This window comes from Hylobates moloch, unplaced genomic scaffold, assembly GCF_009828535.3.
Source record: "Hylobates moloch isolate HMO894 unplaced genomic scaffold, HMol_V3 SCAFFOLD_1, whole genome shotgun sequence".
Classification (NCBI taxonomy): Eukaryota; Metazoa; Chordata; class Mammalia; order Primates; family Hylobatidae; genus Hylobates; species Hylobates moloch.
The window spans coordinates 221,133,311-221,158,683 of NW_026652276.1; the positions used below are offsets into that span (position 1 = coordinate 221,133,311).

The 25,373-nt window shown below is 42.4% G+C and overlaps 1 protein-coding gene across 1 annotated transcript in view; it reads right to left on the reverse strand.

The window, feature by feature from the left end:
* Window positions 1-15,280: 15,280 nt before the first annotated feature.
* KDM7A (lysine demethylase 7A) overlaps window positions 15,281-25,373 on the reverse strand; it is a 56,789-nt gene continuing 46,696 nt past the window's right edge. The window contains exons 18-20 of the mRNA XM_058442495.1: window positions 24,549-24,631; window positions 22,309-22,582; window positions 15,281-21,708 (exon numbers count right to left, since the gene is read on the reverse strand). Coding sequence (XP_058298478.1) covers window positions 21,614-21,708; window positions 22,309-22,582; window positions 24,549-24,631 — 452 coding nt within the window. The 3' untranslated portion in view covers window positions 15,281-21,613. The remainder of the gene's footprint in view (window positions 21,709-22,308; window positions 22,583-24,548; window positions 24,632-25,373) is intronic.

Consider the following 25,373-nt stretch of genomic DNA (forward strand, 5'->3'; position numbering starts at 1 on the left):
TCATCAGGGTTCTCATGGGGCTGTCATACTGTAAGCCAGTATTCTCTTTTCCTAATTGCCCCAGGTCCATGTACCAGACAACTGGGGACAGCCCCTATAACCCCAGAGTCTACTGAACTAATTAAAACTAGCCTATGCTAAGCTTGCTTACCCTGCCTCAACCCAGGAACCACAACAGAGGCTCTCGGCTATGTTTTCTCCTCACTGTCTCCATCTCCTGACATGTACTGGTGCCTCTCTGTGTGGCCTTGTGTGGCATGCTCTGCTTTCCTGTTTCTAGAGATCTGTGAGTATAAAAACTTATTTCATCATAGTCATTTCTGTGTCTATGTGTCTTGGTATACCTGATTAAAACAAATCCTAGGGTTGAGTGCGGTGGCTCACGCCTGTAATCCCAACACTTTGGGAGTCCGAGGCAGGTGGATCACTTGAGGCCAGGAGTTCGAGGCCAGCTTGGCCAACATGGCGAAACCCCATCTTTACTTAAAAATCAAAAATTAGCTGGGCAGGGTGGCATGTGCCTGTAATCCCAGCTGCTTAGGAGACTGACACATGGGAATCGTTTGAACCCGGGAGACAGAGGTTGCAGTGAGTTGAGATGGTGCCACTGCACTCCAGCCTGGGTGACAGAGCTAGACTGTCTCAAAACAAAAAAAAATCCTGGGTACCCTTTTAAAACATAGGTTATAAAGGATTTTAAGGCAGAAGGATAGTTAGAAGATACCTATAAAAACATACAAGTGGAAAAATACCCAGAAGACATTGGATCTATGAGTCTGACATTTATAGAAGAGGTCAGTACTAGAGTTATGAACATACAGATGGTACTTAAACCTACGGGACTGGATGAGTTCACCCTAGAAGAGAGCGTAAATGAGAACTCCAAGGACCTGCCCCTCTAAAAGAGAAGGAGGAGACTGATAGAGCTAAGGTTTAAAGGAGAAGGCAGTGGGGTAGGAGGAAAACCAGAAGAATATGGAGTCATAAATGCCAGATATTTAAGTTTTTCAATAGGAAGGGATGATCAGCTATATTGAGTGCACTATCAAGAGATCGAATAAAGATAGAGAAATGTTTTGTCTGTGCCGCATAACAACCAGCCTAAAACTTAGTGACTAAAAATAATAATGATTTATTTTTCATGATTCTGTGTGTGAACGGGACTCAGCTGGGCAGTTCTTCTGTCTCATATGGTATAGCAAAAGTCACTCCAGTGGCTACATTCAGCTGGCAACTCAGCTGCAGTTAGAACCTTCAAGATGGTCTTTCATCCTGCAATCTCTCTCTGTGTGGCTCTCATTATTTAGTATTCTATCCTGAGCTGCTTTATAGGGTGTTAGGTAGCTCCCAAGAGAACAAGCCCCACTATGCAAGCATTTATCAAGATTCTCCATTTTTCATGCCAGCTCTTGACTCTCAGAGTCATCCTTTTCCTACAAGAAATGGCTCATATTGGCAGTGGAGTAGATTTCTCAGCCTGCTTCCTCCCCATAGAAAATTGGGAGCAAATTTTTCTTTATTTTGGAACTGTCTGTATCCCTTCTTTTCCAAGTTGGTACAACTTGGAATGCCATTAAGATTCCTAGAAAGGAAAGTCCCTTCAGTTGAAAAGTCTATAAAATACCACCTTAAATCTTTCTGATGTCTTCAAGGGTGTGATAGCTGCACCCTTCATTTGATCTTGAATGTCAGGCCACATTTTACTGGCAGGCCCTGGACTTGATCTTTGCCAAGGTCACGTCTTACTTTTTTGCCAGCCAGAGGGGTAGGAATAAAAATAGTTTTATTTTCTAACCTAGCAAGTGCTGGAAATATTTTTTCTAAATTCTGCTTAAAAACCAAACCGTTCTTTGTGTAAGTAACATCTCTTTCTTGCAATACCTTGTTATACACAGCTAACAGAAGGCAATTGTCTTATTCTGCTTTAAGCCTAAAAATCTTTTTAGCCAGATCCACAAGTTTCTCTGCAACATTTTCCATCTTCCAGGTTAACAAAGGTGACAGTCTCTGTAACAAAGGCCCCCTTTCTCAGCTTGCAATAAAAAGTTGGTGACTGCTATTCCAGCCTCCACCAGCAGTTCCCTGGCCACTCTTCAGGTTTCTGCCTACAGTCCGATCCTAAAACCAGTGTCACATGTAGGTTTTTGTTACATCAGCTCCCCTCTTCCAGTTGCCAACTTCTGCTTCAGTTAGTAGTAAGTTTTTCTGCAAAGGGAAGCAGGGTAAGGTGGTGGGAATAACTGACGAGAGGGGTATGTGAAGTCAAGGATTTGTTTATCTTTATTTATTTATTTATTTATTTATTTATTTATTTATTTATTTTGAGATGGAGTCTCACTCTGTCACTCAGGCTGGAGTGCAGTTTCGTGATCTCGGCTCACTGCAACCTCCACCTTCCAGGTTCAAGCGATTTTCCTGCCTCAGCCTCCCGAGTAGCTAGGATTACAGATGCCCACGACCACGCCCCACTAATTTTTGCATTTTTAGTAGAGATGGAGTTTTGCCATGTTGGCCAGGCTGGTTTCGAACTCCTGACCTCAGGTGATCCATCTGCCTCGATCTCCCAAAGTGCTGAGATTACAAGCGTGAGCCACTGCACCCAGCCTATCTTTTGTCTTAAGATGAGAGATGCTAATGCATAGTTTCATTCTGCTGGAAATGATCTAGTGGGAACATTGTTGATGTTAGGTGAGGGGGTAACTGCAGCAACAAAGAGGGAACATACTGCCCATAAATTGGGGGATTCATGTTGGTAGAGACAAGGACCTGCCCTCCTGTTGGTAGGGACCTGTATTTTTCATAACGCAGGTAAGACAGAAAGGAAGGGTGTAGCATTTGTGAGTAGGTTTGTATCTAGCCTTGTGGTAAGATGAGGGAAGGCCTTTACATTTGGTTAAATAGTGTTCCCCCCAAAATTCCTCCACCCAAAATTCATGTCCATCCAGAATCTATGAATGTGACCTTATTTGTAAGTAGAGTCTTTGCAGGTGTAATCAAGTTAAGGTGAGGTCATCCTGTATTAGGGTGAACCCTAATCCAATGATAGGTGCCTTAGAAGAAGAAGGAAATTTGGGCACAGAGATAGGCACACAGGACGAAGGCCAGGTGACAACAGAGGCAGAGATTGGAATGATGCATATAAATCAAGGAACAAGACTGATCAACGGCAGTCACCAGAAGCTGGCATAGGTGAGGAAGGATTCTTCCCTGGAGACTTCAGAGGAAGAATGGCCCTACTGACACCTAGATTTTGGACTGCTAGCCCCTAGAACTTCCTTAGTGTATATATATATGGTGTATTAATATATTTTATATATAGTGTATTAATATATTTTATATATATACTTAGTATATATATACTTAGTGTATATATATACACATATATGTTAATACTTAATAAAAGTATATATAGAAGTATTAACTTTTATATTATATTTATATACATATATAAATAATAAAAGTATAATATATGAAATGTTAATACTTTATATTATATATATAAATATATATATAAAAGTCACAATAGGCTGTCTGCAAGCTTGAGGAGAAAGGAGAGCCAGTTTGAGTCCCAAAACTGAAGAACTTGGAGTCCGATGCTTGAGGGCAGGAAGCATCCAGCACGGGAGAAAGATGTAGGCTGAGAGACTAGGTCAGTCTCGCCTTTTCACGTTTTTCTGCCTGCTTTATGTTTGCTGGCAGCTGATTAGATGGTGGCCACCAGATTAAGGGTGGGTCTGCCTTTCCCATGCCACTGACTCAAATGTTAATCTCCTTTGGCAACACCCTCACGGACACAACCAGGATTAATACTTTGCATCCTTCAATCCGGTCAAGTTGACACTCAGTATTAACCATCATAGCAGCCTTAGGTAACTAATTCAGCTTTCTGTTTTCTCAGTGAGATGTGAAGGAAGATCACCAGCCGAAGGTGGGGCTACAGTGAGGGGTAAGAAAGGGGAAGAAGATATGATCCAGTTGTCTCTGATGAAAAGACCAATTCTACCAGCAAAACGTAGGATTACCAGACAATGGTAAGTCCCATTTAAGTCTGAAGATCATACATTAAAGTTAAAGCAGTCAGCCAATTATGTGATTGGTGTTTTTTCCCAACAGAGGTCAACTGCCTCTGAGTTGCAAAGAAGTTAGGTTCAACATGGATTGGGGTTCTGGCTTTTGCATTCAGTGGAGGGAGACCAAGGCATGTTTTGAGGGCCTTTGCAAAGGGGCAATTGTTTTAGTAGATTATGGAACCAATCTGGGCATGGAAAGGAAAGAGAAGGCAAAGAAAGTACAAGAGACAGTGTGAAAGGTCAGGGATTGGAAATCTGAAATAAATCAAAACGTAGTTGCAGTGGTACAGAAAAGCTAAGGAAGATACAATGCATAATAAGTTAATACAAAATAAATACATTGTTTATTAAGAAAATTATACTAATAACAATGAAGATATATAAAGTAAAAGAGTTTGGAGGATAGAAGATGGTGATCGGAGAGGTTATTTGAAATGTGGTAAGGGTTTGCTTATGAGGAAATTAAATCATTATTTAAGGAGTGAATCTGTTGTTTCAAAAATGCCCCTGTGCTGTTTATGGAAAGACAGCAGTCACCTGGGGGCGGACTTTATTTGTTCTGGGAGGAATCACTGTGGAATCCATCTTTACTATGTATTATGTGCATTGTGTATTAGTGCATATGCTGCTCTTCCAATCTCAGAGACAAGTGGATCATATCTTCTCCTGAGTGCTGAATTCATCTCCTAGGGCTGCCATAACAAATGTGGGAGTCTATTGTCTGAGCGATCACAGAACAAGACCTTGTTATTTTGTAGCTTGACCACGACTGCCCTCCTAGTACCTCACATTGTACAGGGCTGGTCTCTGAGGAAGAGGGGGGATCAGTTTTAACGGGGGGTAAGGAACTTCCTGGAGGGAAGAGAGAAGCATGCTTCCTTTCTGTTTCAGGTCCAGTTCTCTAAAGCTGACTTTGAGATGTCGATTCTTGTGCAAGTTCTTTATTAAGGAAGTGCTCCCAGGAGAAGCTGGTGTAAGAGTGGGAGAAGCCAGGGAGGGAACAGGGAGAAGACAAGCAACGTCCCTGCCTCAGCCTGAACACAAGGGGGACCTCTGGAATGTATAGTGGACTCCTGTTCTTTGGCAGCCGTTGTGTTCTGTAAAGTTGCTGTGGACACTTAGTGAAACTGATCCATCGCTCCTAGGGGAAATACAGGGCTAGGTTCCTATGAGTGTCTGATCACATACTTGTCAACTGATCAATACACAACCTTGTTTTATGTGTTTTTCTATTTAAAGACACTTTATTTAATAGATAGTGTTAATTCATTAGCATTGACCTCACAGATGACGGCACTATAACTCATGCCTGAAGAAAGCTTACCAAACATGTGTGTTTTCTCTGTGAGGCACTTCACAGCCTTCTCAAACTCAGAAACACCACACAGTACTTCAGCACTACTCTTAGGAGCCACTGCAAACAGCAAAATCATCCACAAAAATCACAACAATGCAAAAAATGCAGCACTAAATAGATCTCAAAAAGGACACTCGTTATGAGAACTGAAACAAGAAGAAGGTTGCCTTGCTCAACCTCAGCTGTAGTTGCGTGCTCAACTTTTTTCACTGCTCTGAATATGTCCAAAAACGACAGTGAAAACACAATACGTATTGATTTGGGGGTTACAGATAAATTTTAGTGCTTAGGCAAATTTGCATATACAGAATCTGCAAATAATGGGGATCGACTGTAAATCTCCCCGAGTTTGTCCCTCCTCTAGGCTGTCATACCACTGCACTGGTCATCCATCCAGCATTGGCAAAGGCCAGCAGGGGAGTGTGCATGGGGGCAGAAGTAAAGTCCTAGGTCCTTCTGGCTCTCTGCACTCGCATTTGCACCTGGACAAAGTGGATCCTACAGTAGCCCAAGGGCAGGCCGCTGAAGAGTTTTTTTTTTTTTTTTTTTTTTTTTTTTGAGACAGAGTCTCACTCTGTCACCCAGGCTGGAGTGCAGCGGGGCGATCTCCGCTCACCGCAAGCTCCGCCTCCTGGGTACACGCCATTCTCCTGCCTCAGCCTCCCGAGTAGCTGCGACTACAGGCTGGGGCCACTACGCCTGGCTAATTTTTTGTATTTTTAGTAGAGACGGGGTTTCATCATGTTAGCCAGGATGGTCTCGATCTCATGACCTCGTGATCTGCCCGCCTTGGCCTCCCAAAGTGCTGGGATTACAGGCATGAGCCACCGCGCCTGGCCTGAAGAATTTTGATGTAGGCCTTAGAAGCAAAGCTTGCAGACGGGCATACCCGCAGGGCAAAAGGAAGCCAAAGGCATCTAGGCAGAGCAGATGATGTCCACAGTGTGCTCTGTGGGTCGAGTCACAGGAACATCACTCATGGGTGGAGATAATCCCCACAGAGGGAAGGGTAAGTCTGCACTGCTGCCTGAGGCTTGATGCCAGGACTGGGACAGTGTGTGACCCCTGGGACCAGACTTCAGAGCTGTTGCAATGATGACTCTAGCACATTACTAGTTGACTTGGCTGTAACCTCCACTGTGACAGAAGGGACCCTACCTTTTTCCCATGGACCCCCACCCCCGGCCTACCTAGTTCAGTACCTGATATTCAGTAAATATTTGAGGAAAGAAAAAGGAACAAACATCACCCATCATCCCACCACCCAGGTGGAGCCCATATTAATCCCTGAGGACTTGCACTGGACTTGAGTGGGGCTAGAAGCCCTGCCTGCAGATTGCATCTAGCCTAAGGTAAAGCAATCATTTGGAGGTCGTGGGCAGGCTGATGGCTCCGTAAGGAACCCTCTCTCTCGCATTGGTCATCACTCCCGTGGTCGGGGAATCTCCACATATGTGGTAGAAAGAAAGACAGCTTCTGTTTTTATCATGGCTTTATCAACTGTCCTGAGAGTTGTCAGTCTCGGGAATATATATGTATGTACTTGAGCCAGTCGTGTTAGAGATGGAATTGTGTTCCCTGCTCCCAAAATTCCTACGTTGAAGTCCTAATCCCTAATACCTCGGAATGTAACTGTATTTGAAGGTGGGGTCTGTAAAGATGTAATTAAATTAAAAAGAAGTAATTAGAGTGGGCCCTAATTCAATGACAGATGTCCTTGTAAGAAGAGAAAATTTAGGCCAGGTTCAGTGGCTCATGCCTGTAATCCCAGCACTTTGGGAGGCAGAGACAGGTAGATCACTTGAGGTCAGGAGTTCGAGACCAGCCTGGCCAATAGAGCAAAACCCTATCTCTACTAAAAATACAAAAATTAGTCAGGCATGGTGGCACACGCCTGTAATCCCAGCTACTTGGGAGGTTGAGGGAGAAGAATTGCTTGAACCGGGAGGTGGAGGTTGCAGTGAGCTGAGATCAGAAGAAAACAGGCAGATCTTCACCTCCTACTGGCAAGAAGAGCTGAGAAGGATCCAGTCTTTGGAGTGCCAAGGTCCCTCCCCTACCCCACAGAGTGGCCAAGGTTCACCTGCCTGCCCTCCACCCTCTAACATTATTATTCTTCACTGAATAACAGACTTCGGGGAATCACTGGGTGATTGCAGCCGATGATTGAAGGCTGTGTTGTAGAGTGAAATCAGTCCTCCTTGGTAGAAGGGGTTGGTTTTCCTAAGAGGTGGGTGTGGAGATTTTGAGGAGTGGAGGATTTGTGCTGCATAGTTTCCACCTGCCCCTCTAGGTCCACTTTCCACTCTCCTATACCCTGTTCTGTGCTCCCAGAGGCTGACCTCGATGGATGGGGTCAGAAGCATCCCCAGCTATCTTCCATGGAGACTCACCCATGCCAAGAGCTGGCAGGTGATCAGAGAGGAGAGTGCGGATGGGCGCGCAGATCCCCGGCTTTTCCTTGAGTGGCTGGTCATATCCTTGTGCCAGAGGCCACGGCTCCTGTCCGGAGGCCAGCTCCACACAGCTCTTCCTTAGCATTCTGGTAACTTCTCCCTTCCCTAGACCTTCAGTGGGGCAAGGGCTCCTTTTTGCTGCTAGCCCCAGGATGCTGCCTCATCCCTTTTTGTTTTCTCTAACCCCTGCTCACTCCATTGTAAATAATCTTTATTATTATTATTATTATTATTTTTTAGACAGAGTCTCACTCTGTTGCCCAGGCTGGAGTGCAGTGGTGCAATCTTGACTCACTGCAACCTCTGCCTCCTGGGTTCAAGCGATTCTCCTGCCTCAGCCTCCTGAGTAGCTGGTATTACCGGTGCGTGCCACTGCGCCTGGCTAATTTTTGTGTTTTTAGTAGAGATGGGGTTTCACCATGTTGGTCAGGCTGGTCTCAAACTCCTGACCTCATGATCTGCCTGCCTCGGCCTACCAAAGTGCTGGGATTACCAGCATGAGCTACCGCGCCTGGCCCATTATAAATAATCTTTTTTTTTTTTTTTTTTTTTTTTTTTTTTTGAGACGGAGTCTCGCTCTGTCACCCAGGCTGGAGTGCAGAGGCACGATCTCGGCTCACTGCAAGCTCCGCCTCCTGGGTTCATGCCATTCTGCTGCCTCAGCCTCCCATGTAGCTAGGACTACAGGCACCTGCCACCACACCAGGCTAATTTTTTGTATTTTTTTTTTTTTAAATGGAGACAGGGTTTCACCTGTTAGCCAGGATAGGCTTGATCTGCCTGCCTCGGCCTCCCAAAGTGCTCGGATTACAGGCATGAGCCACCACGCCCGGCCTGTAAATCATCTTAAACTCCCCAGTCAGACAGCTGGAGGTGCCATCTGCGTCTTCCAGGGTACCCTGGCAGAAAACAGACCGAAAGCAGAGAGAAGGTCCTGAAATGGAAGCAAGGCCAGGGCCTGGGCTGTTCTTAAGCAGGTTCATTCTCCCTTAGACTGGGAGGAATCATCTGATTGAGTGGACAAATTAAACATTTTCTCACAATTCCTTTCAATGCTCAGACCCTTTGGAGAGGCCTGGCGCCCTCACTCTGTGAGAGCACTGTGGGAGCTCGGGGAGGAGCAGGCAGAGGGGTGTGGCCTTTCCCACCTCTCACCTGCTCTCACCTGCTCTCACCTGCGTGTGGCCAGCGAGGTGGCGGAACCACAGACAGACAGCAGTGTCGCAGAGCCCTAGGAAGAGACCTGATGTAAAGCGTGTGGTGACCCAGAGAGCAACAGGAAGCAGCTGCCAAGAGGCGACCCCGCAGCGGATGTAGGGGAGTGTCTCCACTGCAGACAAACCCTGCAGAGGACAGGGGACGTTGTCTCCACCCCAGATAAACTGCCGCATCATGGTGACAAATATCAAATATTAAACACTTGAACCCGGGAAACGGAGGTTGCAGTGAGCCGAGATGGCGCCACTGCACTCCAGCCTGGGCGACAGAGTGAGACTCTCTCAAAAAAAAAAAAAAAAATCACTACTACATTTATTACACATGTGCCAGGCACAATGCTAAGCTCTGTGGATTACCTCATCTACTTTTCATAACCACCATGTTTAGTATAAATTACTATTATACCTACATCAGAGCTGAAGAAATAAAGACTCAATTAGGAGGGATTAAATAACTTGTCAAGGCCAGCCAGACATTAGGTTGCTCGAATCTTGTGGCCTCCAAAGTCCAGGCTTTTAAGTCTCTCAAGAATAGAGAAACTAGACACTAAAGTGATTACAGGGTCACCCTTCCTCCCTCTGGAGGCTGCAGGCTGCACGCAGCCATCTGGGATGGGGAGGTGAAGCCATGTGCCAAGGACGGCAGGCCAGCAGAGGGCAGATCCTGGCCCTGACCCCCTCGGGAAGTGGTCTCAGTCCTGGAACACCTATCTCCTGCCTTCTATCTTGTTTAAGCCATTTGTATTCTGGGGTTTCTCTGCCTCACAGCTGAATCTACATCTGACTAATTCACCACATTAAGGATTTTGGTCTTGATCCCAAGAGCTCCAGTGAGAGCTGAAGCGAGGCCAGGAGCAGGTGGACTGAGGCACATGAGGATGAGCTGGCAGGCCTTTGAGAGTCACTGGTTGTGGTGGGAAGAGGGAAGATTTGAGATCACCCAGACTCCTGGCCTGGGCAACTGAAGATTGTCGAGGCCCATTCACAGGGAACCAAGTTTTGGACTGAAGGCGGGGATTTGGAACCAGATACCGAAGTGCAAGCTGCCTCCATTCAGGTGGACGGCAGGAACCAAGGCGGGAGCTTTGCGTTCTGCTCACCCTGCTTTCTGCCAGGCTTCTCTCCCTGACCAGCCCAGACTCACATCTTTGTCCACTCTGGGGCTGCCTGTGGTCTTATAAGCCCTCCTGCACCACTGAGCAACTGCTTTCCTAAGCATCACACCACCCAGAAGTTAAAGCAGAGCCCAGCAACCATGGAGGTCTTCATGAGCTCTGAAAATACCGTTCTGTGTCATCTGCAGGTGACCAAAGTCCTTTCATAACTTGGTACCACCTTATTGATCTATTTTATAGTTTCACACATTAACCATGACTATATTTGATATTTACAAAGTGAAGCACACCTATATAAAGTTTACAAAGCAAGTACAATAAAAAATTTAAGTTTTAGGTTCTAAGTGAGGTGTATATATTTTTAATCCAGCTCATTCACACAATTTATCTCATTAAAGGAAAATCTACTCCTCCTCCTTTTTCTCATAAAGAAACCTGAAACACTCATTCTTTTTAACACCGTATTGGTGAATTTCTATAGTTCTTAATAGTTGGCAGAATTCTCAAATTGTAAAGGGTTCTTTCCCCATTGTTCTCCGTTTCTCTTTACTCTCTTTCTTCCACTCCCCCCATCCCGTATGGCTGCCAGAGGGAGAGCGAAGAGTGCGCAGCGGTGGGGAAAGGGAGAGAGCGAGCATGAGGAATATCCATGTTCATGGGTTTACTCAATGTTATTTTGAGATTTGTACTAAACTGTGTGGGAGGTGCTGATGATAAGAGAATACCAGTCCTAGCCTTAAACTCAGGCTGGTAGGAAAGACAGACGAAACATGGAAAAGTAACCAAACAAGTGAAAAGGGTAGGAATAGAAGCCAAACTTGGTAGAGAGCAGGGGAGGAGGGAGCGCTTCGCAGCCAAGCTCCCTGGGATTTACCGTGCCCCGTTCACCAGCTCTGACCCACCCCATCCCACCGGGCTGTCAGTGCAGCACACCAGGAGCAGGCAGGCTAATTTCTTGCGGGCTGTGCACAGGTATGATGGTGTGACTAGTGTGTCTTGGGTGCAGTTAACACATACCTCACGGTACAACACATTTGTCTCTCCTAATTACACAAAAACATAAAAGTAAAGTGAAAATCCCCAACCTCAATTATCTCTCCCTTCTGATTCCCATCCTCCCAGAGGTAACCAGCCACTATTAACCACCTGGTAGCCTTATTCCAGAAACTTAAATATACCTCAGGCTCCCTAGCCCATGTCCCAGGATTTCTGCACTTTCCCAGGCTTATGTCTGGACTCTGGCTTCCTTCTCCAGTAGGATTCTGTCCCTTAGGCCGCCGTCCCCTTTGCTGTCTTGTGGATGCCCTGCCTTTAGTCTAATCTTGTTCACACTCGTTGCAGTAACTTGAATAAGTACATTGGTTGGCAGCTGGTGGAACTCAGATGGCATTCTATACAGCAGCAGAGAGGAGCTTGATCTGATGGCTAGCAGTCAGCGTCTCCTTGTGCCAGGCACTGTCCTTGAGTGCGCCATATGTTTTCATTTATTTAATCCCTCAATAGCCTAGTGAGGTAGATAAGTATGTCGCAGAAAACTGAGGTACAGCAAGGTTATATAACTTGCCCAGGACCAGTTAGTAAAGGTAGAGCCAGAATTTAACCCACTTGACTCTGACTGCAGTCTGTATTCCTAGCCGTCGGATTCCATGGAGTCTAACAGGTTAGAATGAAGACTCACAAGACCAAAGGTGATAGGCAGACCCATCCTTAATCTAGTGGGCACCATCTAATCAGCTGCCAGCACAGCTAGAATATAAAGCAGGCAGAAAAACGTTGAATAGACTGGCCTAGCCTCCCAGCCTACATCTTTCTCCTGTGCTGAATGCTTCCTGCCCTTGAACATCGGACTCCAAGTTCTTCAGTCTTAGAACTCAGACTGGCTCTCCTTGCTCCCCGGCTTGCAGATGGCCTATTGTGAGACCTTGTGATACTGTTAATACCTAATAAACTCCTATGTATGTATGTATGTATGTATGTATGTATGTATGTATGTATGCATGTATGTATCTATCTATCTACCTATCTAATCTATCTCCTATTAGTTCTGTCCCTCTAGAGAACCCTAATACAGGTCCCAGAGGGTAAGAGACAAAAATTTGGGCTGTGTGCAGTGGCTCACACCTGTAATTTCAGCACTTTGGAAGGCCAAGGCAGGAGGATTGCTTGGGCCCAGGAGTTCGAGACCAGGCTGGGCAAGTTTTCTTTACAAAAAATTTAAAAATTAGCTGGGTGTGGTGGTGCACGCCTGTGGTCCCAGCGTCTCAGGAGACTGAGGTGAGGATGGCTTGAGTCCAGGAGGTCGAGGCTGGAGTAAGCTGTGACTGCACCACTGCACTCCTGCCTGGGCAACAGAGTAAGATCCTGTCTCAGCAAAAAAAAAAACAACAAAAAAAAAACCCAAAATTTGCAAAGATGAGAGGTTGGATGGGAAAACTGAAATTGGAGGTTGTGATAAGTGGGAGGTGAGAGGATGGTGGTGGGATTGATACATGATGTATGAGACTCCTCCAGGGCACCCAGAAACAGGACAGCTTCTAGAATAAAAGCATAGGAAGCTGGGGGTGGTGACTCACACCTGTAACCCCAGCATTTTGGGAGGCCAAGGCGGGTGGATTGCTTGAAGCCAGGAGTTCGAGACCAGCCTGGCCAACATGGTGAAACCCCATCTCTACTAAAAAAAAAAAAAAACACACACACACACACAGATTAGCTGGGCATGGTGATGCACGCCTGTAGTCCCAGCTACTTGGGAGGCTGAGGCAGGAGAATCACTCAAACCCGGGAGGTGGAGGCTGCAGTGAGCCAAGATCATACCAGCCTGGGGGACAGAGTGAGACTCTGTCTCAAATAAATAGGCATAGGGGAGGGTCAAATACCATCTCTTACTGTTATTTCAAATCTTTTGTCCCAGGTTACATTTGCCTTAAAAAAAAAAACATGTAGGGAATTTACACATATTACTTTCCACTTGTAGAGCCTTTTTTTTTTCTTTTCTCAATTCTGGCATAGGATTTATGTAAACTTTTGATTTTATAAAATTTCAGAACTAGCACTTTAGAAAGTGTAAAGGCATTTTGGAGACAGAGGCTGGGAAGAGTCTGGACAAGGCAAGGAGAGACTTGAGCCCAGGAGTGGATCAAGAGGAAGATGTGGATGGTGCTTCTGCAAGGCACGGGAAGGCAGCACCCCAGGATCAGCGATGGTGGGCAGAGCAGGACCTTTTCCTCTCCTCCTCATCTGGGCTGACCACCTACAGAGCTAGGGCAGAAGATAGGGCAGGATGTGGCTTCAGTGTGCAGGGCAGGAGAGGAGGGAGCAGCCTGGGTGGGCAAGGCTGTGAAGGAGGCTGCTGCGCTGCCCCATGGGGCCACGGTTAGGTCCAGCAGAAAGGGTAGAAGGGGTGCACCGGGCATGGCCTCTACTCATATGCCAGCTCTGAGCCTCTGGAAATCCACATTTGGTTCCTGTATCCTAACAGCACTTCTCACATGTCACTTATTTACAGCCTATGTTACTCACTAGGTGAGCTCAATTCTAGAAGATGTTTCTTCAGTGTGCCCAGCTCCTGGGAAAGTGGACTCAGAGGTTAGCTGAGTGACAAAAAACCTCCACAAGAAACAACATTTTCAATCCAAAGTGGGTTGGGCTTGCAAAGAAAGTTTTAGAACACAAACCATTCCTAAGAACCATCTATTCCTTCCTTAATTAAAAGTATATAGTTAAAAATACTTAGAGAAACAGTTCAGAATAGTCTTTAGAGTCAGACAGACTGAAAATGTCTGTATTCATGTGAACCTGGAAGTGTCATTGACCCTCTCTGAGCCTCGGATGCATCTGTAGGATGAGGAATGTAGTACCTACCTCGCTGGGTTATTTTGAGAAAGAAATAAAAATATCCTTGCACACAGTAAGCACTCAAATGGAATGAAATAAAAGATAGTAAGGGCTCCTGTTTCAAATCCTGTCTGTAACATAGCATTTGATCCTTCCTACTGTAAAATAATTGGCATTTATCATCAACATCCCACAGTGATGTGTCTCATGCTGTCTCACTGTTGTGAAACCACAAAAATCAGCTGAAAAGTCTAAGGAGAGTAGGTCCTGATCATTGTTTCATTAACATATGAGCTTCGGGAAGGGCAGACAACCCACGGATTTACAAATAGTATATGGATTTTCACAAAAAGAGATTTGTTCAGATTTAGGTTTCAACCAATTTCATGAATGCAGACACAGGAGATGCAAACTGCTTTTGTGGATACCGTTCTAGGGGCGGAAGCAGCTCTCCAGGTGTGTTTAGGTGTGCATGCTTTGGCATCCCTGTTCTTTCGGAGATATTAGGGAGAGGGAGGATATGGTCTTTGGTCCTTCTGGTCACTTGGTTTCTGGGACTCTGAGCTCAGTTTCTCCTCGGAAACAGACTTCCTGCCCACTTGTCTCCTTTCCAGGCTTCTCTTCTGCCCTGGAAGTGATGCCTGCAGGGCTCCTTCCTTCCTGGTCCAGAGTTCCTCTCTCATCTCCTCTAAGGCCAGATCTTTTTCCTGGTCCGTATCATCCCTGTCTCTCTGACCCTGGGTCCAAAACTGAGCTTGTCTTCCTCATGGAGTGTGCACTTAACACTCCCACCTTCACCAGCCAGCCAGGCCACCACACCCCTGGCTCTCACTTGCCTTTTGTGTCTCACACAAGCTCCTTGAGGCCTGGGACTTGGTTTTGATCACTCCTGCACTAGTGCTAAAATAGTGCCTACTGTACTGCAGGTGTTAGGAAATATTTGTGGGATGGCTGGGTAGGGGCTGTGAGTGTTCTGAAGTGTTCATCAGCAAGTACCCACATCCGTTTCTACGTTTCAGCCTCATCTTGCCAATTACACTTTTGTATTCTTCCCTCTCTTTGAGCAATCACTCATCCCCAGCAATACTGCTAATAAAATAAGACAATTACTTTTCACATTGAAGTCTTCAGAAGTAGTAAGGAGCAGACGCTGAGCCCAGTTTTTCACATTCTTAAATAATTTCCCACGATTCAATCAGCAGAATAAGGGAACAGAAAGTCAGAATTGGATATAGAATTCAGATTCTTTTTCTTTCAAGGACACATTTTATACAATTTTCAACATTTATACTTTCAAACAAAATGAGCAAAAAATACACTGAGTGCTAAAAAAATCAAAACAGAAGTAATACAATTTTAATTTCAATATTTTAAAATACAGAAATTGGAAAGAATACTAAATACAACTTTAAACAAGTCACTTGTCCTCCCCTATAATAATCAATGTAAGCTACTTAAAGACTTACAAATTTAAAGTAAAACAGAAACAAAATAAATACTGTACACTTTCCCTGCCTGCAGGCAAAAGATGGGAAATACTGTTATGAATCAGCAAAGAAATGCTCTTCAAGCTTCAGCACCCCACCTCCCAGCCACACCCCACGCCATTGTCACACAGTGGGCTTCCGGACTGAAAGGACACACGTCACACACATTGACTGCCTACACAAACAAGACGAGACACTATTCCGCAGACACCCCAAACAAGAACAGTCCCCTCAGACCGTGGGCATAAAAACCAGTAAGAAAAGTCAGTCAGGCTAGCAAAACATTACTACAAAACTAGTAAATACCAGAGCCAACAACTGTCCCCTCTCCAAAGTTCACAGATTTGAAACCTCTAAAACCAATACTACCCCCCCGCCATCACCCCCCAAAAAAACTTGCTGAAGCACTGGCAAAGTTAGACATTTCACAGTAAATGTGAAAGTTCATATTATATAATCTCTTAAAATGAACCTTTTCACCCTCTTTCCACAGCATGAAACTGTTATGGCTTAATTTATATTAGAAGTAGAAAAGTCTTTTCTGAAGGAAATACCATCTGAGAAGATGCATTTCCTGATCAGTGCTATTTCATACCTAACAACTGTATGACTTGCTTTTGCAGTCAGAAGCTGTTTTTGGAAAAATTGAGGTTATAGCTTTTGATTCAGTCTAACCATAAACTGTAAGGCCCTTAGTTTGGTTTAGGTTTCTTTTGCAAGATAAAATAACCTTGGGGTTCACTTAGCAAGTTACACCTCAGGTCCCTGACTATAATGTGGAAGTTATACGTAGCTTTGTAAAAATAAAAGGTTACTTATGAATCTTTTAAAAGGAAGAAATGGTTCTAGGTAAGGAATTAACTCATTATATTTTACATTTAATGCTGGTAAGTTTTACCAACCAAAATACACCAAAGAAATATGAGAGTATGTCTGGGTTATTTTATGCCTGCAAAGTATTATGTATTCCAGCACTTATGATCATTGTTTTGGTGAAAAATCTTGGAGGAAAACAGCTGACATTTTGAAAAGGAAATGGCCAAAATAAAACTGGTTGGAGACAAGTTTTACCTTTATAATTAAGCTCCATTTATGACTACTTTCTGAAAGAAAGAGAAATGAATTAAGAGTGTCACAGGTCTTGCATAGGTAAACTACTTGGAGGTCAAGGGCTACGTGGTAGCCAGGGTTTATTAGTGAAATAGTGCAGAGCAGATAAACTTGGAAGAATCACTGAATACAGGTTCGAAAAGGTTTTAACAACAAAATGTAATGTTATACTTGTTAAGACAAAGTCTTAAGACACTACAAGGGGCACCAGGGTGAGGGGGAGAATCTAAGGATATTGCAAAAGAGTATTATTTTCTCCTCTCAATTAAAATGAGGGAAAAAAAAACTACAGAAGAATAAAATCACAGTCACAACAAGCTCATTGCTTTGGAAATAGACATTTGCTTCCTAATGACCTTAATTTTTAAAATTTATGTTAAGGATATCAAATATTTGATTTTACAGCATGAAAAAGAGGGAAGGGCTTCTAGGAAGGCTACATTATTAAGATTACATTATGTTCAACAGCAACAGAATGAGAAAGTTAATTCTTCCCCTTTCTTTCCACCTGGTTTCAAGGAAGCACACGAACATCATCTCACAGGGCAAGCCGAAAACTGGGGGCTGTTTTAGGAAGCAAAGTATCAGAGGCCCCAGATCCACTGTGTCTCCCCACGCAAATCACTGCCCACTCTGGGTTACCTGTGTCTCCTTTATTTACCAGCGACACTCTGTCTAGGCTAAAGATCTGATGCTCAAGCTTCCCAAGACTGCTTTAGAGGAAGGTCTAGGACACCACCAAGACTGGCGAGCTCTAGCTTCTCTTTATGTGGCGAGCAATTAACTTAATATTCAATGAGAAAAATGAATTTTTGATAATTACGCCTAGCAGTAGCATACTGGGTCATATGATTATTCCAATCAACTCTATCTATAGTCTTACTGCTGCAGAGAGCATCTTTTGAAAAAGGCAGAAAGAATCTTGTCTGTTGAAGACGGCTGGTGGCGTCTCCTTTCCTACATGGGTTTCTTTCTACCAAGCAAGCTGTTGGTACCCAACCCAGAGCTGTCTTTGTGCATTCTCACCTTTCTAACCACCTCATTCTCCCCACAAGTTCCCTGGGGAGTTGCTAAGTCATTTTAATTCCATGACTTCCTTCACCTTTATCTAGTACCTGAAGAGTATGCTGAATCTGTGGGGATGGAACTTTCCTAATTCTTCAAGAAAAACCTAAAGCCATCTTTCCGTTAAATCATCTTAACGTACTTGAGGTTACACATTCTCTCTTATCCATAAACAACTTCATTTTTCTTCCACTTCAAGCACGAAATCTGATTTTAATCCAGCACCTTATTGGAGATTCCTTGGATTTTTTAAGTAGCATGCCCTGGGCATATATTTGATATAAAATAAACATCATGAATAGTATTAGTTTTCATTTAAAGATATATATAAAGGTGCATTAATTGCCCGTTTTAACTTAATGATAAGTTCTCTGTATGTATGAAGTGTTAAGAGATTTTAATTATCATAATAAACATTTTAATCCAAATTTACAAATGAGAAAACTAAGAGTCAGAAAGAGTTAAGTGACTTATTCAAGGTTACACAGCTGATACCTAAATGGCAGAACAAAAAGCCCAGGTCTTCTGCTTCCTTGCATGCTACACCAAGTCCCTGTATGACCATATTAATTACCAAGTTGAAGCATTTCTTAAATTGTGAAATTACTTTCACTTCTACAGTGGCATATCTCAGTTGAAACTAAAAATGTCAGGATGTTTTTTAATGAACAGGTCCTCTTTTGCTCATGTTTGCTTAGAAGTGAAAATAATACTGCTAATTTCCTGGAGAAGATACCTTCAAGGGCAGAGACCACAACTGCAAATTGATGTTCCCCAACAGTACTACGTAGTGCTGGGCACACAGTAGATGTTTGATAAATACCTGTTGATCCCGTATAAATAAATACAGTAGACTATATTGAAAAGACAATAATTAGGATTATTTAAAAATAGAAAAGTATTCAAGCTAAGTAATTAGTGATAAAGATGGACTTGTTTCCTCTGAGTTTATGATTTCAGTCAGAATCTTCAATTCTGTATGCTTAAAAATGAACTGATACTTATGAAGTTCAATGTATTTCTACGATACTGAACTACTACAAACTGCCAACTTTATATTGTTTATATCACTCATCAATATTGAAAAGCATAATATTATGTGACATTGTGAATTATAATCCAATGGATCCCAGCTGAACAGTCACTTATTTGAAACAATACAGGAAAATTATCATCTATTACTATTATTAAAGTTGCATGTTAAATCATAATTCTCAAATTTACATATTTGTATTTGCTTACAACTAGCTAAACACCATCAGTGCTGTCTTCCTAAGTTGCTGTGTCTGTATGGTATAAATGAGGTTCTCTATTACTGTTAAGCCCAGGTACTGGCAGCAGCTACCACAAAGTTCAGCCATTTCCATGAGATAAAGGGATGCATTACGGCCAGTAATGTTATAAGAGGTTTGACCAGGAGTCACTGGATCAGTGGCTAAATTTTCACCAATTCAGAAAAAGACACATGGATTCTATTCGAGTGGTTCTATTACCTCACTGAAAGTTTTCTAACTTAGCCACTTAATAAGGGGCTAAAACTACCAAAAATGAATCCACAGTACCTTCACTTTAGAATTCCATACATGGGCTACTCCAAATTAGTACTTCTCAGCCTAAGGACACAGTGGATACTGGCCACAATTTTAATTCATAAAAATAAATTAAATTTCATTTCAATTCATAAAAATAAAGTTTAATTTTAATTTTTGTGGCTAAAGAAAAAAACAGAAAATACTCAAGAGTTGTGAAAAACGTAAAGGAAAAAAGAAAACCCAGATCATGATATAATAGGAAAAGGAAATTACAGCTCTTACACCTCTTATTTCTTAACCCAAAATAAAAACATGACTATTGTAACACCAACTCAGGATCTACAGAAAAGCAACAATCACAAGAATATACTGTGTGGGAAGGTAGGGGAATCAGTCAAACCCAGATTTTTGACATCCTGAGATAAGATGACTCTACCCATCTTTCCACTGGTTTTGGCATAGTGTAGACAGAGTTTACACGGGTTGTTTATAGACACTGAGGATTTCTATAAAAATTCTTTTTCCTGATACCCAGATAAGATTCAAACTTTGGTCCAGTCACTCTGAACCAGAAAGGCTACTTCATAAACTATTTCATATTTATCCCATGACATTTTGGAATGGGGACACTAAGAAGTATTTCTCTTTGAAAATACACATTTGAATGCAACCATGAAAGACGATGGTACAGACTTTTTTCTTCTTAGCAATTCAACTGATACTTAATAGAGAAGGGTAAGTCTTGCTATCTTGCTGAATAAAAAAAGACAAATCCATAATATGGCCATTATTTCTTCTCCATAAAAATAAATTTTATCTATTTGCCTATATTTTCTTTGTAGGAATTTGTAAAATGCTCTACTGTCAGATTTGGGAACATTTCTGCCCCACCCCCAGAAATCACTTATTTTTATGCCATGGATGGAAAAAAGGGAAAATATAAGCTACTATAAGCAACTGAAAACTGGCATTTAGTAAAAATCATACATAAAGGAGATAAATGAATACCTTAAAGTTTAACCAGACACTTAACCTCAATATGCAATGGTCAGGTTAGGATACATGGAAGAAACTGCCAAAAGCACCCATTTTACTCCAAATCCATATCTTAAGTAATTCTTTAGAAAATTAAGAAATAAAAAAAGTAAATACACACAAAAGATCTGTTCCAACATGCTTGCTTCTATACAACTTAATGTAGTATTAATCCTATTATATTACGGCTTATTATGCAGATTTGAATATCCTAAGTCAAATAACATTTTCCAACAAATCAGGTATGGAGAATAAAAGCATCATAAGGTATAACCTCCGCAGCAGGTGTCAGTCCTGTTGTCCAACACCAGCAGTACGAAGAAGGCCTGCTGTTACAAATGTATTTGGAAAAACTATAAACATGACAATTTAACCAAACTTATAATACTTTTCCCACAAGTAGGAAAAATATATTAAAGCTGTTCTCTTTGGGACCCAGATATCATCAGCAGAAATGAAAATGCAAAAGCCTATTTTTTTTTTAATATTGAGAAGAAAATCACAATGTCAAACGAAATGAGAAATGAGGGATCTTTTATGGAGTTCTTACACATTGGCTACGAAAGTGTTTCCCTGCAAAGAGAAGAGTCTTACTGGGTCATCACAAAATGATGGGGAGTGCAGAGGGAAGGTGGGATATAAGGTAATCAACCTGGATAACAGTATGCACCTTGGATGTTAGCAAAAGCGAAGCTAATAGCTTATAAAAAACACATGAAATATATAAAATAAAATGATTTTCATATACATCTTAATTTAAAATAATTAATGCATCAAATCCCTGTTTAAGACTTTAACCTGAATATCAAATTTAAGAGTCCAGACTAGTTACTGTTACTGTGGCCCTTCCCCACATGTAACACACACACTATCAAAAATAATTTAAAAACCTTCACATTCTTACATCTAAATTAGTGAGATATTTCTCCAGAAATCTTCCAAATAAATAGCTTTAAAAAAAGAATTTAAAAGCTGTTAACTTTAAAAAAAAATCTGTTAAATAAATTATTGATAATTCTTTACCCTACCACCGAAAATACATCAAGACACTACCAACAACAAAATAAAATTCAAGCCCTGACAAGAGACCCTTTCCAGTTCAAGGTCTCTTTTTAAGGTTCTACCCTCCTCCTTCCTCTCCCCCACCAGGTCCAAAATGGTTATTGCTGAGTGGGTGTGGCACAGTGAAAATGCAGCATCAGGTTCATTCTGTTCTTCGGGCAGTGTTCTTACTATACACACAAACTGCTCCAGGCAGGAGGACAGCGGAAGCTCCAGGCTCCTGCACCCCTAGACTGGTCTCCAAAGGGAAGAATGGCTGCAACAGCAGCTCTGTCACACAAAGAAACGTGCATGGCCATTTCTGTTCAACTTAAGGATCTTCCCAAGACGTTGTTTGGCTGTTGCCATTCCTTTTTTTGGACGTTTACCTATAAAACACCAAAAGGAGTGTAAATAACAATGAAAAGCACACTTAAGAGAGCACCTGGAAGACTACGGGGAGAGCTTTCTTTATGGGAAGTAAGCCCTTAGGTGTTCTGCATGGACAAAGTCATACTTCTGAACTTCCGCTGTTTAAAACCCTTCCACCTCATCACACTAGCCCCTCACAAGACTCACAAGGCTTCCCGCAGTCTGGTCTGCCTGCTCTCTTCCCTATCCTGCATTACACTATGCTTAGGCAACAAAACCGACTACCATTTCACAAGTACCCCATATCCTGTTTCTCCCCTTTGTGCCCTGCCTCAGGCTCAATCCTCTGCCTTCAAAGCTGTCTATTCGGTCACTTTCCCCAATTCGGCCTGGCTAACCCCTGAACATCTGATTTTAGCATCTGTCTTGCTCCTCAGAGCTGACTTGGGTATCCTTTTTCTTTGTTCCCGTAGTAGCCTGTGTATACTGCCATCACTGTGCTGTCTACTATGCATGAGATGTTGAACAACTTGAGTGCAGAGACTACACCTCGACTGCCATGATGACCATCACATACAGTCAGAAAAACACTTCCTCTATACATGTGTGAAAGTTACCTTTTGTTGCCTGGTTGCTGATAGGTGGTGGATTTGATGCCGGTCTCTTGGTGGGGTGAAGGGGCACCGAGAAGGAAGTTTCACCAACTGGCCTTTCTGGGCTTAGACTGCCATTACTTATCTGGCATGCCTCCGAAGTCAGGTTTGAATTCTGCATATACTTTCCATTCTGAAGGCCTGAGCCGCTGCTGTCCACATAATTCGTACTTTGTCCCCTCTGACTAATTTCTGATGACCCTTCCTTTTTGATGCATTTCTGGCTTCTACTTAGATCCTGAAGGAGGAGGAAGGACATGAGGCTGAATTTTTAGGGTTTAAATGAGGTATTGAAGCTCTCTATGCATTGGCTAAGTCAAGTGAGAGAAGAAACAAACTACTGAATTCTGATTTTCTTAACATCTATTAGCCACAGATGATCACTCCTGCATGATGTCGTCTCAGTAGCTCTGAAGGACTTGGGTCTTTCAGTTGCATCGTAAGTTAAGAAGGCGAAAGAGAGAGTGAGAGAAAACAATGTAAACAGGCACCACGCCTTACTTGCTACTCAGCTCAGTGAGCACACGCCACGCAGGGACCCTGAGCCGGGGGAATGGATCGATCTCCCGCTTCCTTGGCAGGTCACAGCTCCCTTGGACCTCTCATGTGTCATGTTCTTTTCTAGAACCTATCTTCTATCAGGTTCATCTCCACTGTATTTTTTTGCTAGGAAATCCTTAGATCCAGAGTCCCAAGCTTGGTGTTTTCCTTTTACTACAACTACTCTTTCAGTCTCTTAAGACTACTGAGTAAACTTTCAGGGGGCAAAAAAACCCGCTACTGATTGGTGAGTCTTGAAATTAACTGAGAGGGTTATAACCGGCATTAAAAAGAGAAAGGAACAGACTAGATGTGAACAGAGTACACTACAGTGTGAATGTTTCATGAAACCAGTTTTCATTATGCTAATCATCCATCCTCTATGTCTTCATTTATTTTCAAAAACAATTATAAAAAGAACAGCCAGATTTAATAGCTCACATTACGTAATGAATCCTATAGTGCTAATAAGTGATAAACTTTATGACCAGCTACAGTGAGGCACTATAAAATCATACACTGAAAAGTAAATTATAATGAGATTTCTTATGACCTTTGACTCTGGAATGTATCCTTCTAGTCAAAGAATGCATACTCACAAAGCCTTCCTTTAAAAAAAAAAACTTGCTCTTCTTATGCAAGTAATTGCTTATTTAGAAAATATAGATAAGCCAAATTAAAAAAATTAATAAAAACCACCCATAATTCCACTACTCAGAGATTAATGATGTTCCATATTTAGGGGTAGAGTCTTTTCTGTCTATATACACAGGTATCTCCTCCTCCAGGGATTTCAGTCCATTCCTCTAGTCAACTCAGGACTCTGGAAGATGGCAAAACCCAGGGGCCTTTTTCACTTCTGCTGAGGTCTTTCGGTGCCATGTGACAGCTTTATTCACAAGAGATTTTTCCCTTCACTTCTTAACCAGTCGACTCATGTTCCCCTCTGTCTCCTCTTCCCTCCTTCCCTTTTCCCCCACAAATGTTTCTTCACTCAAAGGAGAACTAGAGGCAATATTTCTGCCTTTGCTGATTTACTTTCTTTCTTATGTGTGCTTGGGGTAGAGAGGTTTGGCGCCCCACAGTGCCACATGAGAACTTTGATTCTTTCTTCGGCTGCCATTTTCCAAGGTTTGCAAAAAAAGGTTGTATCACTTTTCTTGTTTGGTGCTGCTGGTAAAGTTTTAGTTTTTTCAAAACTGCTATTTTGGGTTCATTTTGATAATGTAAGCAAAAGCTGTGTTTATCATGAATGTATTTTCTAGAAAGATAATCTGTAACTTTCATCAAATGCTCAAAGAAATTCGGTATCCAAAACCGTTCAAGAAACAGCATCAGAGATTAAAAAGATATGATATTCATCTTTTCCTTGAATATTTCATTCTAACCAGATATAACCTACAGGGGTTGGCAGCCAGTGGTTTAACTGCTTCCTTGAATAAATTATTCTTTTCCGGATCACATTCTATCAATGAGCCTTATGTTAGTTATCATTTCAGCATCTCTCAAAATGGACAGTTGTTTAAATGTGCATTTAACTGTAATTTTTTGGCTGCCTAGATCTAGCAGTTGATAACTGGTTGTCACAGTTTTAAAAAAGAAAGCAAAAACAAAGTTAATGACCATTTTAAATCTCCTTTTAACGTTTCAAACTTTGAATATACCTGAGGATTAAATCTGGAAGTATCAAACTGTTTAATCCAGGAGGAAGTCCTCAAGTCTGGATCTTCAGTCTTGACATGGTATCCTAAAGAGAAGTTTTAGTTTAATTAACTTTGCACAAACTTGATTTGAAATGACAAAATTAGCCTAATGCTTAAAAATGAAAGCAGGCTGGGCGTGACGGCTCATGCCTGTAATCCCAACACTTTGGGAGGCCGAGGCTGGTCAATCACTTGAAGTCAGGAGTTCAAGACCAGCCTGGCCAACATGGTGAAACCCCGTCTCTGTTAAAAATACAAAAATTAGTTGGGTGTGGTGGTGGACCCCTGTAATCTCAGCTACTTGGGAGGCTGAGGCACGAGAATCACTTGAACCCGGGAGGTGGAGTGCAGTGAGCTGAGATCATGCCACTGCATTCCAGCCTAGGCAACAGAGTGAGACCCCATCTTGGGGAAAAAAAAAAAAAAGCAAATTTATGTTGACATTTTACTTAAAAACACATTAACTCTTTAGATACTCATTTACATACCTTTACCTTCACTATATGCCTTTCCCTCCAAAACAAAAAGTCACCAACTCATAACCTATTATGCTAATTCTTTCGATTCTCTCAAAGACTGTCTTCATTTATTCATTCATTAGCTAGTCAAGTGAAGCAGTGAGATGGAGAAGAAACAAATCTGTAATTGTTTGTGATCAATTAGTTATAAACACCATACTCACTAAGACCATCCTCAAAGACTATCTTTATATGATGGGTTTTGGGCTAGATGCTGGAAGATCTACAATCAAATTCTTTTTCTTTTGAGACGGAATTTCGCTCTTGT